Raw genomic sequence first — 15,383 nt, 5'->3', positions numbered from 1 at the left:
TGATTGTTGTGGCACATCCTCCTCTCCTTTTATAACCCTTTGCCCCAGATAAAAAAGGGAAAAAAGTAATAGATTTTTGTTTAGAAAAAATCTCTAGAAAAGAATTAACATAATTCTTTTTAGAATTTTTTTTTTAAGAAAGAATTAGTATAATTCTTTTTAGAAAGTTTCTAAGAAAGAATCAACATAATTCTTTTTAGAAAAATCTCTAGGAAAGAATTAACATAATTTTTTTTAGAAAAATTTCTTAAGAAAGAATTAGTGTAATTCTTTTTAGAAATTTTCTAAAAAAGAATCAACGTAATTCTTTTTAGAAAAAATCTCTAATTCCGTTGAGAAAAAATCTCTCTTTTTTTCTTTTCTTTTTCTTTTCTTTTCCTTTTGATTTGGCCGACCCATTGCTTGGGCACCAAGCAAGGCTTGGCCGACCCCTTTCTTGGGTAGGAAGCAAGGCTTGGCCTGTAAAATTTGACAATTAAGTAATAAGGGTTATTGAAGTAATAACCTTATTGGAATTTTTGGAGATTTTTAGAAATTTTCTAGAATTTAAACGGAGGTCGTATGACATATTTTAAGGGGATAAATCCATTGGTCTTAGAAGAAGCCTGTTTGGAATACCCATTAAGTTGGGAGTTGATTGAGAAAATAACCTAGGTCTTTTTAATTAAACCTTAGGTTATAAATATATACCCTAAGTTTAACTCCTTATTTGCCCGAATTACATTCTCTCCTCCTGATCTTAGCCGTCGCCCTCTCCCCTCCCTCGCCGAACTTCTTCTCCCCAAGTCATCGCCGACCTTCTCCTTCTCTCGAGCCACAACCGCCTGCCCTCCTCCTCCTCATGCGAGCACCACAGCACTGCCGCCCTTGTGCCCTAGCGTTGAAGCCGCAGCGCTGCCTCCTCTTCTCATCACGGACACCAAGCACACGCCGGAAGCCGAAGCCACCACCGCCTCCCTCTTCTGTGCCCTAGCGTCATCTTCTCTGCCCTAGTTTGGTCTTCACCGTCGGCCTATCTTTCCTCCAGTGGATCGCCGCCGAGCAATGGAGATTCGGCTTGGGCCCAAGTTCACCTACAAAATTCCCTTCTCCGCTTGGATCCAAGTCGCGTGAACCCTCCTTTCCATCGCTGGTCTAGGATTTCCGACGGTCGGATTTAAGGTATGCACTAAACCTAGATCTGAATTTAGGAATCTGGGTGTTGTAGCCGGTATTTGTTTGATTCGTGCACTGTCTCTATGAAGTTTCCCTTCCCTTGCTGGTTGATCGGATTTTGGTAGGTAGGAATTTGGATGGTTTCAGTTGCTGGATCGAAGAAGATTAATACGTGGGTTGTGAGATGATTTGTTCTTGTGTTACCTTCTGCCGTTTGGGAAAATTGGTGTCGTTACTTTGGTTGAGCTGTACTTTGCTCCTGGAATGAGCTTTGAAGTCAGGAGGAGATGAATAGTTATTCCTTTTGCTAATTCAGTTATGATGGAGGTTATTTTGATTAAGTATCAATCAATGGGTAGATGATGACAACTTGGGATCCAAGTTGTTAAAAAGGTTGATTGTATTAGGGTTAAGCGATGATCGTGGTTCGATTAGGGCTATCCTAATTGGTTTAGAGATTGGTTCAGTTATTTGATTCATGTGAGAATAGCTAAATAATATCTATTGATGCAGGATTCTGATTTGGGACGAGCAACACAACGTGGATTTTATTCTGATACGATCGACAAGTAAAGGCGGGGTACTTCTTGCTTTGTTTCTTTTAGTACTTTGACCTTGGTGCATGAACTATTTTGGATAAGAAATTATTTTTACCTTGACTCCACTCTTATTTTCCTACGCTTGATACTTCCACGCGATCTTTGAGAAATTCGTTTCCACATCTATACAGTCTCCTGTTATTGTCCATGATTAGTAGCAGATACTAGATACCATGTTTGTATGTTTTGACTGTTGTTTATTTACATACTATATTGAGCATACTGGCTTCATGTAGCATATCTAATTTTTGCTTATATTTGTATGATGATTACTGCATTTGGCGCATCATGTCATGACATGCATGTCAACGACCAATTCTCCCTTGCGGTCGAAAGAGTCGTTGACCAGGGCCATATCCTTGCCCACTCGAGAGAGTGGTAGCTAGAGTTGATGTCGCTTGTCCTGTCGTGCCGCACTCGGCCACGCGTGGGTAATGGTAGCTGGAGTTGCGAGCAACAGAGACCCCCTTCGCTGTGTAGCTAGTTAACTACTCAGCACCTGTCCATCCGGTCACTCGAGAGAGTGGCGGCCTTTGGGTGGTATAATTGTCATCGATCCGGCCTCTCGACCATACAAGGGTCGTGGTGCAGAGAGGTGGGCGGGGTGACCATCTGTGCATACCTTGTTATCGTTATATCTGCTGATGTTGTTGTTGCTACTTTTACTGCTGTTACTAGTTTATGTTGTTGTTGTTTGCTTCTGCTACTGGTATTAGTTTATGTGGCTATTGCTCACTTATATTGCTATGCTTGCTTATGTTGAGATATGCCCTCATTGTAGATGTTTAGTCCTTGGTTTACTTATTGAAAGTTTGTATATACCTTATATATTTCTTCTGTAGTTATGAACAGTACTGTAGCAGATTTATACTACTTCTGACCTTCTATTATCTAGCCTAGGATATGGTTGCAGATATGAGCATTGTTGATTATGATTTATTTTAGTATCTGCTATTCCCTTTATGAGACTGTATTCCTTTTGACATTCTCTATTTGTTTATATATGTTCATGCACTATCTTTCCTTTACCCGTTGAGTTTCAATACTCACCACCCCATAAAATGGTTTTTCTTTCGCCAGGTAGCAAGTAGATGAGTCATAGATGCTTGGAGAGTCCCGGCTGCCAGTCCCACGTCACACTCGAGGATAGTTTTCTGTTTGATTTTGTTATTGTTTGGGTGGTATGCTGATTTTGTGTATTTTGCTTTTCAATCAGTCGATGTGAATTTTGGAGTCAAGTCTGGTGGTTGCAGGTATTTTTGTTAGTGTCATTGTTGGTTTTACGTTCGTATTATTTTATTTTTTCGTTGTGCATGTTTCCAGCCGTGTGGGTTGTTATTAACTGCGTGATTATTTTCATTTTGTCCAGTCGAGTAGGCTGAGTATATTAACTGCGTGGTTATGCATATATTCCAGCCGTATGTGGCTGATGTATATTTTGTATGTAGTAATACTTCAGATTGTCATCCGTATAGGGGAGATGCTGCCAGATTTTTGTCTGGCAGGGACTCCTCTAGGGGCGTGACATGGCCAGCCCCTTGCTTGGGCACCAAGCAAGGATGTGGTCGACCCCTTTCTTGGGTAGGAAGCAAAATCAAAACGGGTGAATGCGAGGCTTTAAAGATGCTACAACAGGGACCGAGAGGAGGAATTGAGTTTGACCTCCTGATGGACTTGAGCTTCCTGTGTTCGACCCGAACACCCAACTCAAGTTCATCAATAATAACTCATATCACTAAAGAGTTATTATTGAACTACTGCATCAATCTCATATTACAATATGGACTCCTTCTTATCATGAGTGTGTTAGTCTCCCTGTGTTTAAGATATCGTATGTCCGTTAATTAAATGAGTTACTGACAACTCACTTAATTAACATCTAGCTCCAAGAATAGTACCACTTAACCTTATTATCATGTCGGACTAAGTCTACCTGCAGGGTTTACATGATAATCCTTATGAGCTTCTCAAGGGGACATCATCAACCTAGATTACTAGGACATAGTTTCCTTTTATAATCAACAACACACCATATAAATAATATTATTTTCCAACTTATCGGGTCTATTGATTTAACTGAATAAATCTCACCCTTTGATAAATTAAAAAAATAAATACTAAGTATATGTGTTTGTTATTATATTGGGATTAAGAGTACGCACATCCATAATAACAGAGGTTTTATTTTTTTATGCAGTCAATATAAAAAGAAACAACATCAAATGATCATACTCAATACACACATAGTGTACTAGTGTAATTTTATAGTCAAGATAAACTAATACCAAATCATATTACAACTATTCCAATGGTTTGTCCCAATCCATCTTGGTTGTGAGCTACTATTTATAATTTATAAGGAACTGATAACATTATCTTCTGTGTGACACCACACACCATGTTATCTATAATATAAATTAAATGGACAACTGCATTTAACTAAATGCAGACATTTGACCAATGTGATTCTCATTTCAAAATAAATGTTTATACAAAAAGCTAGACTTTTAATATACATCCAAACAGCTTGGCCATGAGCAGCCAAGCTCACGGCCAAGGGGCCGCGGTCAGCTTGGCCTTGATTAGCCCCATGGTCGGCCAAGCTCGCAGCCAAGGGTTGCGAGCAGCCGGAGATGAGATGGGAGTGGTAGTCAGAGGGGAGAGCGCGTGCATGCCGAAGAGGAGAACGCCGAAGTGGAGGTGAAGAAAAAAATTGAGAACCCTAATTTAATTGAAGTTTAGCGACGAAATTTAAGTATTCGTTGTTAATTAGCAACGACCATTAATTTATGTCACTAATTAGTAATGAAACTAAGTGTCGTCACTAATTAACAACGTTTTTTTTTGTTTCCGTCGTTAAATTAGCGGCCGAAATAATCTTTGATCGCTAATTAGCGATGAAAATTAAATTCATCACTAATTTTTGATGGAATTTAAATTTCATTAATTAGTGATCAGAGATTATTTCAATAAGCTAATTTAGAGATGGAAAAAAAAATCGGTCGCTAAATTTAGATTTTCTTGTAGTAAGGCAACAAGTCCTGGGTTGCAATTAGTAGCTTCAATCTATTATCTATGAGAGCTTTGAACCACAAGAAATTGCATTCTCTTTTGTTATTGTACTAACAATAAAGGTTTCTCAACTTTCTAGTTGAGATTATAAGAGTTTTACCTGTAAGTAAGGTCTCCGAACTATATTAAATCTTATTTTTAACATGATTCTTATTTGTTTTATTATTATTTTTGCATCATCTATATAGTTATAACATGAACAGTCAAGCACACATCAGTCCACGTGATAGTATATGCACCCTCACCCAATGACCTAAAGAATCAAAGCTTGGTTGTCCTATCATGATTATAAGTATTTCATTGTCTTTGTCCCCTCTGAGCAAAGGACACTGTATAGGCTTCAATCATTTGCACACATAGATGATTAAAATTGAGGAGAAGACAGAATTAGGTGAAGAACTTGTCATCTAGCCATAGGGAGCAAGCATGATCATCTATGTGATTCGCTAGAAGAAATTAGAGGGGTACCACTAGAAGGTAGTTCGACTCGCGATAAATAGATCCATGTGCAAGGAAGGTTGTTTTAAGGTCTATATTGTTTGAGATCATATCTCCATGATAGATAAGATAAATTAGCAGGTGTAGTGCACTCTAGTGACACAGTTTATCTTAGGACATCGAGTAAAAAAATGACTATATATCGATTGATTATATCTTGATGGAGGCATATGGGTGGATGTTCCTTTAGGATTGAGTAGCACCATAGACTCAAGGACATAGATTAGATGGCTCTATGGAGTATAGTGGTGGTGGAATATGCTAAGGGTGCATATTATTCTAGAGTAAAATTTTGCAATTCAAGAGAATAGTACCTGAAGAATATTTTACTGAACCGTGAACCACATAAGTAAGTTTTAGTATTATCTAAATCATATATCTAATTTTTATAATACTTAAATCATATATCATATTTCTAAATACCCTCCTTTTTCTCTATAAGTCCATCGATGTAAATTGAGAATATATAATGAATTAAATTAAAAACACATCTCTAAATTTTTACTCTACCAAATAAAAATTCACCACTCTCAATTTATATTATCAAATTCATATATGAGGGGTGCATAGATATATTAAGAAGGTTTTCAGGAGTGCATTGATTTTTGTTTGAAGTGATTCAGAGTTTTTTAGGTCCATCTGTTAATTTCATATAAAACAGATGATGGACCTATATCATTCAAAAAATTAAAAAGTTTAATATTTTTTAAATGTGAGAGTTCTAAAAATTTATTGATGATATTAGTTAGTGAGTATCATTCTCTAAAACCTTATAAGTGTTGGTTAGTAGGTATCATTCTCCTAAGCCTTTTAAAGAATCCGTGATCAATTTTATCAAACCTTTGAAAGTTAAAAAATTTACCGCTCTCAATTTATATTATTAAATTTTGATCTGATGACATAAATACATTAAGGGAGTTTTCAAGAATATATTGATTTTGATTTGAAGTGATTTGAAATCTTTAATTTCATTAGTCGGTTTTGTCTGAAATTGATGGACCTCGACAGAAAGAGGGGTGTTTCATAAATATGATACATGATTGGTATATTATAAAAGTTAGGTATTTGATTTTATATATATATATAACCAGCCTTATAAGGGGTGGGTTTATTATAGGGTAGGATTTGAATCCGTCTCATTGTCATCCCTAATTTTATCCTTTATTTAAAGAAAAAATTACATCACCATTATGATAGAGGATGGTAACCTGGGATGACAGTGTCATTATCGGCATCGACGATCATGATCCACAGCCCTGATAAGAGATCAGTCATTTGGCCCCTCCATTGATTACATCTCAGAATCTAGTGATCACCTTCACATAAATATGGAGAAACCACCCTTCACTTTCTCTGCAAGGCATGTAGCCAAAGCAAGGATCTCGCCAAAAAGTTCGGATGTCAGAGTCAAGAACTGCCAAGCTCAGTCCATTATGACCATGTTTGCCGAGTTTCTATCTATCTGAAGTTCTGAACACTCTGAAGCATTAGTTTTTTCCACAAATATTTCAGGAGAAATGGAGCTCGAGATGGCAACGAATCCTGCACAATCCAAACAGCAGGATTACTGTTCCCATAGATTCGTCATTCAGTCAGTTAAAGGTCAATCTAGCAAGAACATTAAGAACAGAAGAATGTTGCAAAAGGCGGGTCCCGCCGCCCAGCGGCCCCCTCATCCCTGCCCCACGAGTATGAGAGGGAGTAAATCACGGTGAATACGGGCCCGGCGATGACATGGCGGTCGAAGGTGTTTAGCACGGACAGATATTGATGTTATCGCAATTGCTGCCGCAGACCTTCGACCTCCGACCTCCCGACCCATGTTGCAAGAATACCATGTCATAACCGGTTGATCCCGCCCGTGGGGGCATTAAGAACAGAAGAATGTCGTAACCTGTAGTAGTGAGAGAGAGAGTAAATTCGAAGAGAAGTGTAATTTTTTCTCTTATGCCTCACCCAATTCCTCCATTAATGGACAACTGTTCATGCAGCCACCAACCCTAAACAATTTGTCAGTCAATCTTGTGGTGTGTGATTAGTGGAAGGATAATGGTCATGTGGAGTGGTAAACAGAGATTAAACCAGTCGTTAATGGAGATTAAGGAGGAAGCTATTGAATGTGTTATTTAATATTCGACAGTGGCATGTTGATGGTGAGTTTTTAAAGTTCCTCGCCTCTGTTAATGGGAGGTCGACGCGCACCTCGAGAGCTTAATGGGGAAGAAGCTCGGCTTGGGGGCGCTCTTCTTCGGGTTCAGGGACTCACCGAGGCCTTCTGCTCACCTCTCTCCGCCTTCTCCCTCGTCTTCTTCCTGGGCTTGGCATTCCTGCAAACTCCCCAAGACCGCCTCGTTCCGTGACGACGGCGCCGGCGATCGCGTCTGCAAGACGGTGAACTCGCTCCGCCTCGACTCCAACGACTCCTGCTTCACGACCGACCGCGAGCGGAGCTTCTCCGCGGAGTCGTCGGAGACGACGGTGCGGCGGCTGCGCTCCGATCGGCTCTTCTTCGACCCTGGCGGCGACACGAGCTCGATCATGGAGGAGGCCAAGGCGGAGGCGGAGGCGGAGGCGCCCGAGGAGGAGGAGGAGGAGGCGCCATTCGGCGACAGCGTGGCGTTGTCGGTGGATTCCGAGGACCCGTACAGAGATTTCCGGCAGTCGATGGAGGAGATGGTGGCGGCGCACGGACTCGGCGGAGACTGGGAGCGGCTGGAGGAGCTGCTGGTTTGGTACCTGAGGGTGAACGTGAAGAAGACGCATGGATTCATAGTAGGAGCCTTCGTGGACTTGCTCGCAGCCATTAATGCGTCTTCCTCTTCCATTTCCTCCTCCTCCTCCTCCTCCTCCTCCTCATTTTCCAGTTCCTTCAAGATCGAAGAAATAACAGAGGAAGACACCAACGAGCCAAGTTCTTCATCATCCTTAACCTTGTAAACCCATCACAGTGTAAATTTGCTAGATCTTTCTCATTTCGGCTATTAACTTAGTAGTTCATATTTTTGATCGGAGAAGACGCATCACTGGTTCCACCAGATCACGGCGACCGTTGCCGATTGTAGATGTCCTTGTCTTGCGATTTCTCTTATGAAATTGTTGTGGTTGCAGATTCCTTGTGTGCTCTTGATGTTAGGTTTTGCAGGACAGCAGAATTTATTAAGCATTTATGAAACAGAATCATACTGAAATGCTATTCATCATTTCCTCTTGCTCTCTTTCTGATTCATAAATAAAAGTTTTTCCTTTTCAAAAAGCTTCAGCAAATTGAAGGTCAGCTTTCTTTCTCAAATTCCCTGTTAGAATATCTTTTTCCACATTTTAAAAAATGATCAATTGATATAATTTTTTTTCTGTCTTCTACCGACGCAATGCGGAGCCACATAATTTTATTTGGTTTGGATGTGAACTCGATTTGATGGTTATTAATTTTTTCAATAATTTATCATAAATGTGGAAGATGATTGTTAATAAAGATATCCAGAACTTTGATTTTGACATAACAACAAAACATAGAGATTCAACACTTGTATGAAATACAATTTTCCTTCTTTTCTTTTCTTGTTCTTTTTTTAAACAAAATGTTTACTACATCCATACAGTGTTCTTATATGCGATGGAGGTTTCTGAATGCTCTGTTCTTCTTCTTATTATTATAATCATAAATGAAAACCAAAGAACCTGAGACCTTCAGTGAAGAACCTTAATCTATTTGCACACCAAACTTCATTTCTGAAAGCATAAAACAAGGCACCAAGAACTACCAGTTTCGGCTCTATTTCCCTTGCATCAGCCATGCAAATCAAGTAGCTTCAGTTCAGTCCATTGTTGCCGCACTTGTTACTAATGAAAGTCTGCCTTCGCAATTAAGACACAATTAAGTGAGAGCTAATCCTCCCTCTTGCACATGGATCCATGTTTTGCTCATTAATCCATATAATTACTTGGAGATCGGGCAGATATAAAATTCGATTCTTGTCTGTAGTTTCAGCGCGAGAAGCTTCTAAATCTTGCAACCGCTCATAGATTCAACATCTAATAAATGATGCATGTCAAGAAGGCCAGCTGTGAGATGCAGATACCCTCACCAACCAATGATTTATTTTTCTAAACACAAATTTATGAAAATGAAGTTCATTATCTCAATACCAAAACAAAGTTGAATCAAATTTTATAGTATTGGAACTTATTTGATAAGGTAAATAAATTAAGTTTAAATGAATCAAGTTATTAAAATGGTGGTTAAATTTGTTTTTTTTACAAGATTGAACTTTGTTCATTTAAATATTATTGAGCTCTCAAATTAAACTTAATTAATTGTTTGAAAATTTTATAATTTTAATATTATTTAATTGATTATTAAATTTGATAATATAATTTATTTTTTTCATTTTGAAAGTTGTTTAGTATTATTTATTTATTATATTGATGAGAATTTTATCGATTAATAGGATTCACAAACTAAATATATACATGTTCAAATTTATTAATTTAATTTAATTAATTATTCAAATTTATTTAATTAATTATATATATATATTTAATAAATATAAATAATTCTATCGAGTTGAACATCAAACTTACTCCAAACATTTTATTATTATTATTATTATTATTATCCCATCACTTTCACCGCCACCCTCACCATTAATGCTTATAGCTGTCCGTCTTGAGTTAGCTCTTCCTTACCAGAACTGTTTTGTAGTTTGCAATGAAATACTAGTTTCATATTTTTTTTATAATAATTCAGGTATATAGATACCCAACAAAACCTACATAGATACTTCCAGACCTAACTAACCCTAGAGAGTAGAGAAAAATGTACTTTTCCTGGTTCACCCATTTGGTAAATTCGAAAGCGCAAGTAACGTCTTGTCTAGTAGCCAACTTTCCATATTTTTTATCTCATCGAAGGAAAATATTTTACAATGTGTCATAACTATGATTTAAATAGTAAAAACATCCACATCAAAATTTTTGTCCAAAATCTAACATTTAGAATAAAAAACTATTTCATTAAAATTAGATATCCATTTTTCACTAGAGCTATAAATGAACCAAGCGTTCATGAACAAGTTTGATATTCAGCTTGATAAGAGCTTGTTTATGTTCGTTCAATATATATAAGATTAATTAAACAATAAACTTGAACAACTCATTAACCTAAACAAACAACCTTGAACACATATGTGTTCAGCTCGTTAACGTTCGTGAACAATATTCGTGAATAACGTTCATGAACAATGTTCACGAATCATATTCATTAATAAAACTCTTTTCAATATACTAAATAAATAATAAAATAAAATAAATAAATAAATTTAAATTATCAAACTCAATAACCAATCAAACAAATAAAAATTTTAAATAATCAAACAAGCTTGAATTGAGAGTTTGATAGCATCTAAATGAACCAAGTTCAAACCAAGCTCGAACCAATCTCAAGCTAAGCTTGAATTGAGAGTTTGATAACATCTAAACGAACCAAGCTCAAGTCAAGCTTCAAACAAGCTCAAGCTCATAAAAAATAAACCAAACCAAGTTTGAATACTCATTTCAAAAACTTGGTTCATTTTAAACTCGGTTTGATTACCTTATTAAATAAGCTTGAATACCCCAAAGCTCAGCTCGACTTATTTACAATCATACTTTTCACTACGCAATACATTAGCTTTTCTATAATATACCATATATTTTCGCTATGATGACGGATCTATCTTTTTATAATATACCATATATTTATTGTTTTATTATTTTTTTCTCTTTTTTTTTTCATATTTATTTATTATTAGATAGAGGAGAGAAAAATTATTATTAGAGAGAGGAGAGGAATATTATTTTAATATTTAGTGAATTAAATTTATTTCATGAATTTAGAGAATTGTTATTCATTCATGTATATGTAGGTAATGGATAGGATAATTGACATAGATATTTTCTTTTATTTAAAATATAAAATTAAAAAAAATAATTTAAGATAATTTATATAGATGTTCTAGACATCTAAGAGACTAAGAGCGAATATACTACTACACCATGTCCGGGGCTGAAATGCCCTATTTCATGAGATGTAGAAGAAGGAGACAGATAAGGCATCGATTAGCAATTGATGTTGACTGAACAGCATTAATTTGAGTGTTGAAGTATGTGCATCATTTCAATTTGACCAACATGGTTGTCTCATTTAATTATAGGCCTTCTTTCCCTTTCAAATGAATACACCTATCACGTCTTCAGTACTTTAATTTAAGAAAGATAAGGGCTTTTGATCAAAAGTTAGAAGTTTAAATTGATATTTTGAAAGCAATTTATTATTATTTATTATTTGCTTTGCCTTGAATGAGTATAGACGACTACGTACCTAATGCCATGTGGAAGTACCTAATGGTTTTAATTCATTAATTTAAGATTGAGGACTTTAATCATGGTGGGGTATAGCACTTGCTAGTAAGATTTCCATTGGTATATAAATAGACTTGTAAGAACTCTTGTTGTAGACAAAAAAAGATGAGAAAAAAACCAAAGTTTCTTATCTATTTTTGTATTTATTTTAATTTATAAAGATGACAATTATGATGATTAGACAAATAATTGCTTTCCATAAACCTTACTTATAAGATGTTCATAAAAAGGAAATAACATGACTTGATAAGCATATATCTCAAGGTCTATTTAATTATCACTAACCTAGCTATTCAAACTATTTCAATTGTTTTACCTCCAAAATAAAACAAAACAAAATAAAATAAAATAAAAATTCTACATGTCTATGCTAGTACGATGATCATAAGATTTTCTATACTATGATTTGTACTAATCTTGACATAGCATAGATGCAAGTGTAGCGAGCCAACATATGACTTGTTATGGGCAGATCTAATGCAACTCTTGAAAGTTACTTAGGATTTAGTCATGTATTAGAGACATGATAAGAGGTCTTACAGCATATGTGTTCATTTTGAATGAACAATAGTGAGTTGGATGACGAATCTCTAACTTACCGTTGAACATTCACCCATCGACGCATACTATAAGATACCTATAGAAGCAACATACTAAACAAGGGTGGATTCAATCGGGGGACCCCTAGTATTATGGGGTTTCATTGATGGAGATAAAAGATACTGTCCTTTGTTTTACGTATAAATCGTTTCTCCATGTTTGAATTCCTGGATCCACCATTGATACTAAAGAAGTAATATGATTGAGTAGTGTCACCATTAAAACTATAAAATTATGTTTATTGAGGGTGCCCATGTTTACTTAAAGAGAAGACTTCAACACAAGCATATCACATGTATATAGTGTGTGTATTTGAAGAAAAAAATACATACATTTTGAAGCACACTATTTGCTTCAAAAGAAAGAGAAATGCCAAATTGTTTGTAAACAACAGATTTCTTAACGGTCCGATCGAGATCCTATCACCATCGGTGCTGGTACCGACCCGGGGCGATTACACGTGGCACGAGGTGGGTGAGGATTTCAACTTTTGGGGTTCGTTTTTGCGCTTCCTCGGGTCGCACGCGGAGAGCGTCACCGACGGCGGAGGCGGGCGGCGGCGGGGGCGAGATGGCTGTGAAGACGTCCGTCCAGATCTCCACGAAGGCACGGAAGATGAGGTGGTGGTGGCAAACAGCGTTGAGGGCGAGGAAGCGGTGGAGGAGGTCGCGGAGGTCGTCCCACGCATAGATCTCCATCTCCACGATCATCTGCAGCATCGAGTCGCGGAAGTCCATGTACGGATCGGTAGAATCCTTCGCCACCGCGGTACTTCCCTCCACCACCGACTTCCTCAACGCCGCGCGCTTCCCCTTCTTCTTGCCCTTCTCTGTCTCCCGCGCGCGGAACGGTGGGGAGGGGGAGGAAGCGAAGTCGCCGTCGCGAGAGGGAGATGAGGAATTGACAGTCGCGGTGGTGGTCGTCGCAGCAGTAGAAGTCGTAGTGGCGATGGTACTGGGTGTTAGGGTTTCAGAAAGCGAAGTGGAGGTGGAAGGGGAAAGGAGGCGAGGGCTCCTGGCGGACTCAGGCTTCGGCGACGAGTAGAAGAAAGATGGAAGCTTTGGCCCCCGGCAGCTGCAGCCGACGTCTACAACCACCGGATGACGGATCACGAGCCTTCTCCGCACGGAAGACATGGAGAAAACCCAAAAAAGGTGAGATTTTTAGGCCCGCAAAGTCAAGGGATGGAAAGGTGGGACTTTTAGGAGGAAACGGAAAGCTTCTCTGAAACTCTACAGTCAGAGGAAGGGGACAATTGACAAAGATAATGAAAATGCACGAGCTACATGGAAAGGTCAAAGGCGTGCCAAGCTAAGCTGAGCATGAAGCTAGATTTCCTTCGTTGTCCCGGAAGCAGAGAAAGATGGCCTGCGAACCACTCGATGCCCTCTCTATTGGGTGCCGAAGCGTAGAAATTTAAGGGCAAAAAGTGATTTTTGATTGAAACGGGGCTGTTTTATAATCTCTCAATATTTATTATATTTTTCAAAGTTTGACCATGCAATTCTTCTTCACATATTCATTGTTATTATCCATGACCTAAGTCCTCATAACTTTACTTTTGGATTCTCTCCAAAAGACCTTATATCAATGGAGATATCCTACATCCTTTTAACTTCATGATTTTTCCAAAATCTTTTCAATGTGAGACTTTGATTGAATCCCAACACTATGTATTATGCTTTTGCTGAAGATAATGTCATAAATTTTTTACTTCTTTGAGCTCCAAGATATCATATTTGATCCTAGGCAAAAAAAATATATCCAGAGATACTTTTTCAATCATCAATTGCTCCAGTTCAATCACTATTTATGTACCCAATAAACTTGTAATTATTTTCTTTTTTGAACGTAACTCAACGCCTGCCTTTTGATACCTCTAAGGTATTTTAAAAAAATATGGAACCACCACATTAGTAGCCCCCAAGACTGTCCACTACCATTGGGAGAGAAGTAAAGTGGGGAAGCCCAGGTGGCATGTACATGGGCGAGGGTGCGAGAGTTTATAGAGATGGTGCAACTCTCTGCTGGGGTCCAATTAATTTCCTGTAGAGAGTGACATCAACCTTTTCACTATCATCATTAATTGAAAATTTTTATTTAACGCCATAGGAGTAGAGATCGGCTTGCATTGATTCATGATAAATTTTTTAAGAAGATTCTCGATATACCATTCTTGAGATAGAAAAATGCTTCTAGGATCTTGACTTGAAGTTCAAGAAAATATTTCACAAGTCCCAAAGTCTGTCAGGGCAAAAACTTTCATCATTTTATTTTTGAATGCTTCTACCATAGCTTTGTTCCCAAAGCAGATGAAATCATTGACATAAAGGCATGTCATTTTCAATTCTCTTCATATAGAGAGATGATTCACTTGTACTTTCGATCGAAGACATTTCAAAGAAGTAATTGTTGATTTTGCTATTCCATACTCGGGGTGCTTATTGTAACTCATATAATGCCTTCCTAAGTCGAACGACCTTGGCTTCTTTATTTTTGATCTCAAAACCCTTAGGTTATTCAACATATACTTCCTCTTGAATTTTGCCATTCAAGAATGTTTATTTTACAAGTTGGAAAACATTTACCTTCAATTCAACTGCTAAGGCTAGAGTCATACAAATCGTTTCTATCCTTACAACTGGAGCAAATGTTTATGTAAAGTCAATTCCTGTTGTTGAGAATATCCTTTTACGACGAGTCAAACTTTATGTTTTTGAATTGACCCATCTTCATTGTATTAAATTTTAAAGATCCATTTTAGACCAATATTTTTTTTCTTTTTGGAAAGTCAAGAAGCTCCCATGTTTTGTTTTTTGAATTATGGATAGTTCATCATGTATTACTTTTATCCAGAATTCTTCTTTTGATGATTCATCAAAACATTGAGGTTTACAAGAGGAAAAACAAATCTCAACAGAATCATATATTTCACTTGGTAATTTGGTTTTTCTTGAGGGACTTTCCGAGTCACTGTCTTAATTAATTCTAGAAAATTTTGGTGTAAGAACGAGATCAGTATTGTGGACTTGAGATGGACTAGGTTGAGATGACACTAGA

At 37.4% G+C, this 15,383-nt stretch overlaps 2 protein-coding genes across 2 annotated transcripts; one reads left to right on the top strand and one right to left on the bottom strand.

Annotated features, from left to right (window-relative positions):
- The first annotated feature begins 7,369 nt into the window (after window positions 1–7,369).
- On the top strand, window positions 7,370–8,431 carry LOC121977824 (transcription repressor OFP13-like). Its single transcript, XM_042530247.1, has one exon. It carries the CDS (start codon window positions 7,539–7,541, stop codon window positions 8,259–8,261), a length of 723 nt encoding a protein of 240 aa, XP_042386181.1. The 5' UTR covers window positions 7,370–7,538; the 3' UTR covers window positions 8,262–8,431.
- Window positions 8,432–12,618: 4,187 nt separating this feature from the next.
- Window positions 12,619–13,551, bottom strand: LOC121977823 (transcription repressor OFP8-like). Its single transcript, XM_042530246.1, has one exon. It carries the CDS (start codon window positions 13,457–13,459, stop codon window positions 12,746–12,748), a length of 714 nt encoding a protein of 237 aa, XP_042386180.1. The 5' UTR covers window positions 13,460–13,551; the 3' UTR covers window positions 12,619–12,745.
- Between the last annotated feature and the right edge of the window lie 1,832 nt (window positions 13,552–15,383).

This window comes from Zingiber officinale, chromosome 4B (genome assembly GCF_018446385.1).
Source record: "Zingiber officinale cultivar Zhangliang chromosome 4B, Zo_v1.1, whole genome shotgun sequence".
Taxonomy (NCBI): Eukaryota; Viridiplantae; Streptophyta; class Magnoliopsida; order Zingiberales; family Zingiberaceae; genus Zingiber; species Zingiber officinale.
The sequence above is the reverse complement of the archived record's forward strand: the minus strand, read 5'-3'. Positions and strand labels throughout refer to the sequence as shown.

Coding starts and splice junctions, on each gene's coding strand:
- LOC121977824 (XM_042530247.1), top strand. CDS start 7,539: ATGGGGAAGAAGCTCGGCTTGGGGGCGCTCTTCTTCGGGTTCAGGGAC.
- LOC121977823 (XM_042530246.1), bottom strand. CDS start 13,459: ATGTCTTCCGTGCGGAGAAGGCTCGTGATCCGTCATCCGGTGGTTGTA.